This window comes from Borostomias antarcticus (assembly GCF_949987555.1).
Source record: "Borostomias antarcticus genome assembly, chromosome: 11".
Classification (NCBI taxonomy): Eukaryota; Metazoa; Chordata; class Actinopteri; order Stomiiformes; family Stomiidae; genus Borostomias; species Borostomias antarcticus.
The window spans coordinates 17,173,083-17,178,082 of NC_140244.1; the positions used below are offsets into that span (position 1 = coordinate 17,173,083).

Genomic DNA, 5,000 nt, shown 5'->3' on the forward strand with positions numbered 1-5,000 from the left:
TGGCGTCCACTCACGGGCTGCTGTGGTTCCACTGCACGCACAGCGGCTTGCTGCGATTGGCTGTCTCCAGGAGGCGGAACTCGAGGAGGATGGGCGAGTCCAGGTGCCCGTCCACAAAGGTCTGGTTGTTGTAGATGGACACGCTGACCACGGGAGAGTTCATGACGGGGTGTCTGGGTAGTCTGGGGACCAGCGAGGGGCGAAAATGAACGAGTGAATCTTTTTGAACGACTCTTTTTAGTGTCCGATACGTAGCGAACAATCTGTTGAACGTCCGAGTACTACTGCCCACCCCCTCCCTCCCTTGACATACAGGTCAGGCACACACCAGATCCAGCTTTGACAGAGCTGACACAAACAGTAGTGTAGGTTGCTACAGCAAACAGTAGTGTAGGTTGCTACAGGATCAGCTGCTGTGTAGTGTGTGGTGCGTGTGTGTGTGTGTATGCGTTGTCAGTATGTGTGGCAGAGTTTGAGTAAACGGTTGAATTATCTCCTGTGCCAAACTGGGTTGTTGATTTATATATATATATATATATATAGCTTTAACATAATAGCACACACAGCAGAACAATGAATTTATCCTTAATAATGTAAATACACATGCATGCATTCTTTGCACCAGAGAGAGGTTTTGTGGGGTCAGCAGTCAAATGTGCGTGGACTGGGCTGGCGGTCGCAAAAACAAGTATCAAAACTCGAAAGGTTTGAAAGGCTCGATACTATTAAATGAATCAACTCGAAGGAACCGAATCTTTGAAAAGAGTCGGTCTGCCCATCACTAGTGGGGAGAAGACAGGTGTAGATTTAGATACTAGAGGACTCTGGAGGAGTAGAGGATGACAGATATAGAGCTGTAGATGCTAGAGAGGACAGGGACTGTACGTCCCACTCAGGGGACAGAGGATACAGAGAGAATTTTACTAGTTTGGCAAGAGGGGTGGGAGACTTTCAGATTTATATACTGTACACTAGAGTTATAGAGTTATGCACTACTGTAGATTTAGTTATATACTGTACACTAGAGTTATATAGTTATACACAAGAGTTATAGAGTTATACACTAGAGTTATAAAGTTGCCTGTATACACCAGAATTATGAGGTTATATACGACTACAGTTATAGAGTTATATACACTAGTTATAGAGTTATACACCAGAATTATGAGGTTATATACACTAGAATTATAGTTATATACACTAGAGTTATGAGGTTATATACACTAGAATTATAGAGTTATATACACTGGAGTTATAGAGTTATACACCAGGATTATGAGGTTATATACACTAGAATTATATAATATATACACTAGAGTTATAGAGTTATACACCAGGATTATGAGGTTATATACACTAGAGTGGACCTAATCCAGGAGACATACTGACCGTAGAAGGGAAGTAACTGACATGAACTGAAATGACAGGAGAGTAGGCGTGAAGGTAGATGTTTTTAGTCACACATCACACAGTACAGGTGCATCTCAGAATTAGAATATTGTGAAAAGTTCATTATTTTCCGTAATTTAATTCAAAAAGTGAAACTTTAATATATTATAGATTCATTACACATGTAGTGAAATATTTCAAGGCTGATTGCCTACATGCCATGCTCTACGTTGATGCAGTAATTTGTGCAAAAGGAGCCCCCACCATGTATTGAGTATATACATGAACATACTGAACATACATACCGTACAATCATAAAGATTAAAACAAAAAAGGCTTGAAATATTTCACTTTGTGTAATGGATCTATAATACATGAACGTTTCACTGTTTGAATTACATTACGGAAAGTAATGGACCTGAATTTTTTGGGATGCACCTGTACTACTATACATACAGTACTACTATTATACTACTATACTCTATCCATTCAGAGTATACTGTACTCTAGTGTACTCTGACGCCCGGCAGGTCTGGCTCTTACCGGACTCCCCGGCGGTCGGTGTGGTACTTGGGGGGCAGTGCCGCCCCCAGGCTGCGATAGATCAACATGATGACGATGGTGACGGGCGGCTCGGGCAGCGAAACAGATCGCCTGGCAGAGGTGTACTCTACAGTCTGATTGGCTGAGAGGCTGACAGGGGCGGGGACAGAGTTCTGTGAAACTGCAAGTAGAAAACACGTTTTGAGTGAGGGAATATGCGTGTGTGAGTGTGTGTGTGTGTGTGTGTGTGTGTGTGTGTGTGTGTGCCCGTGAGTCTGAATTTGAGATTCTCCTTACAGGAGTGCGAGTGTCGTTGAGGCACCAGGGCACCAGGGGGCAGCACCACGTGTGTGTGAGGGTCCCAGAGGGCCTGACCGCGGAACAGAGGGCTGTGGTACCGAGGGAACCGCCTGCGGACGTGTGTGTGGTTCTCCAGACGGTCCAGATTCATCACTGCAACACACGCACACACACATACACAGTTTCATGAGAACACAGTATACTGAACACACAAAAAAAAACACACACACACACAGTAAAGAAGTGTTTCTTGAATTCTGGTATTTTGGCCCCTATACACCTCAGTTCCACTCCTGCCTCACCGATGTTGGGGGTGACCAGGGCCACGGGGTTGAGGTAGGTGAGCTTCATGTTCCGGGCCAGGGTCTGGGCGTACTGCTCCAGCAGGTCAGCCAGGCCCGCCGCCCCTCCCTGGTTCTGGATCTGGCTCCTCCACAGACCGGCGCTGCCCGGACCCAGCAGAGCACTGCAGCCCCGCACCATGTTCTGAGAGAGGAGAGAGACGGAGGAGGCGAAAAACAGAGAGAGAGAGAGAGAGAGAGAGAGAGAGTGAGAGAGAGAGAGAGAGAAAGAGAGGGAGAGAGAGAGAGAGAGAGAGAGAGAAAGAGAGGGGGAGAGAGAGTGAAAGTGAGAGGGAGAGAGAAAGAGAGAGAGAGAGAATAGGAGATATAATTATCCAGGAACCTGTCAAAACTCAAGATCAAGAGGTGAGATCACAGGCAGGCAGGGTAAGAACTTGTGCGCGTGCGTGTGTGCGCGTGCGTGCGCGTGTGTGTGCGTGTGTGTGTGTGTGTGTGTGTATGCGTGTGTGTGCCTGTGTGTGTCACACACAAAGAGACTATTACCCTCAGGGTGCTTGGCCACTGGCAAGCTGTATTTTAGATTTGGCACTCAACTTTTCTTGTTGTTAATGAATAATGAGCTCTCGAGACAAGAGCTGTGTTCTAAGTGCTTGGTTAGCACCATAGCGCCATGGGCCCTAGACTTTTTTTTGTGTGGAAAAAAGTTGAACTTTTTGAGTTAAAAGGCTGTGATGACAAGGCCGGTCGGTTTTCGACAAGGCCGCAGAGACAGCGAACGCTAGCACTAGCTAACATCAGCTAGCTATCTTAGCTTGTTAACCTGCAGTCTCAAAAACACGACACTCTGTGCTAACGTGAGCTGTCGGTCACCTAGCCAGTCCACTAGCTTCCCCTGTGAGCAGCTGTGAGCTCGGCGCTGTCCGGCTACAGATCGCCAGTGGACTCACAGCCGCACTTCCTGGTTCTACTCTGGCTCTGCCGCGGTGCGGCGTCCCCCACCTCGTTGAAGTGCGCGTCCTGCGTGGCGGTAAGCCCGAAGCCGCTCTGCGTCGCCTCGAAGGCCAGGAGGCGGGTCAGGAGCCTCTCCGCGATCTGGAGGTCGTTGCCGTAGAGACGGGCCGTGGCCTCGGTGACGTCGCGGAGCTGGTGGGCGAGCTTCTTCTCCATGATGGTGTTGAGCTCCGTCTCGTTGCGCTCTACCGACTCCAGCTACGCAAACATACACACACACACACACAAAGAGGACAAAGAACCATTCTATTACTTTTGTATGTGTCAATGGGACCATATGATAACCAGAGAACAACCAGAGTATTATCAGAGTATTATCAGAGTATTAACAGAGTATTAACATAGTATTATCAGAGTATTAACAGAGTATTAACAGAGTATTAACAGAGTATTAACAGAGTATTATCAGAGTATTAACAGAGTATTAACAGAGCATTATCAGAGTATTATCAGAGTATTATCAGAGTACTAACAGAGTATTATCAGAGTATTAACAGAGTATTAACATAGTATTATCAGAGTATCAACAGAGTATTAACAGAGTATTAACATAGTATTATCAGAGTATTAACAGAGTATTAACAGAGTATTATCAGAGTATTAACATAGTATTATCAGAGTATTATCAGAGTATTATCAGAGTATTAACAGTGTGAGGAGCGTATCTTACGGCGGTGTTGAGCTCAACGAAGGGAGGGGAGGTGCAGTTGTACAGGTCAGGCTCCAACCAGCCTCTCTCCACGTCACAGTGTCTGATCGCTGCTCCTGGAACGGTCAGGGGCAGGGTTAAACACACACACACACACACACACACACACACACACACACACACACACACACAGACAGACACACACACACACACACACACACACACACACACAGGGACTGACCAACTGATCCTTTGGGGCAGGGTACGGCCGCTGGCAGGCTGAACTTGGTCCGAGGCCACCAGATGCCCTGGGTGATGGTCTTAGGACAGCCATCATATATCACTAAGGATGGGGAGAGAGGGAGGAGAGAGGTGGAGGAGAGAGGAGAGAGGGAGGAGAGAGGGGGAGAAGAGAGGAGAGAGGGAGGAGAGAGTGGGAGGAGAGAGGAGAGGGAGGGAGGAGAGAGGAGAGGGAGGGAGGAGAGAGGAGAGAGAGAGGGAAGAGAGAGGAGAGGGAGGGAGGAGAGAGAGGGGGAGGGAGGAGAGAGGGGAAGGAGAGAGGAGAGAGAGGGAGGAGAGAGGAGAGGGAGGGAGGAGAGGGAGGGAGGAGAGAGGAGAGAGAGAGGGAGGAGAGAGGAGAGAGAGAGGGAGGAGAGAGAGGGGGAGGGAGCAGATGTCAGTAGAATATCGCTATACTATCTGGAGGTACGTACCTGAACCTGAAGGCCATGACCATTTGAAATATTAAAAATTAATATTACTAATATAATGCAACACTCAGTCAACACTTAAACTCTTTAGCGTAG

General features: G+C 47.4%; 1 protein-coding gene across 1 annotated transcript in view; it reads right to left on the reverse strand.

Annotated features, from left to right (window-relative positions):
• Nucleotides 1-5,000, reverse strand: part of celsr3 (cadherin, EGF LAG seven-pass G-type receptor 3) — a gene marked incomplete at both ends in the record, with an annotated part of 67,635 nt that overhangs the window by 11,876 nt on the left and 50,759 nt on the right. Inside the window, 7 exon segments of the mRNA XM_084446108.1 lie at nt 15-182; nt 1,933-2,113; nt 2,230-2,385; nt 2,535-2,718; nt 3,534-3,743; nt 4,216-4,310; nt 4,436-4,537. Of these exon segments, the coding sequence (XP_084302234.1) occupies nt 15-182; nt 1,933-2,113; nt 2,230-2,385; nt 2,535-2,718; nt 3,534-3,743; nt 4,216-4,310; nt 4,436-4,537 (1,096 nt within the window).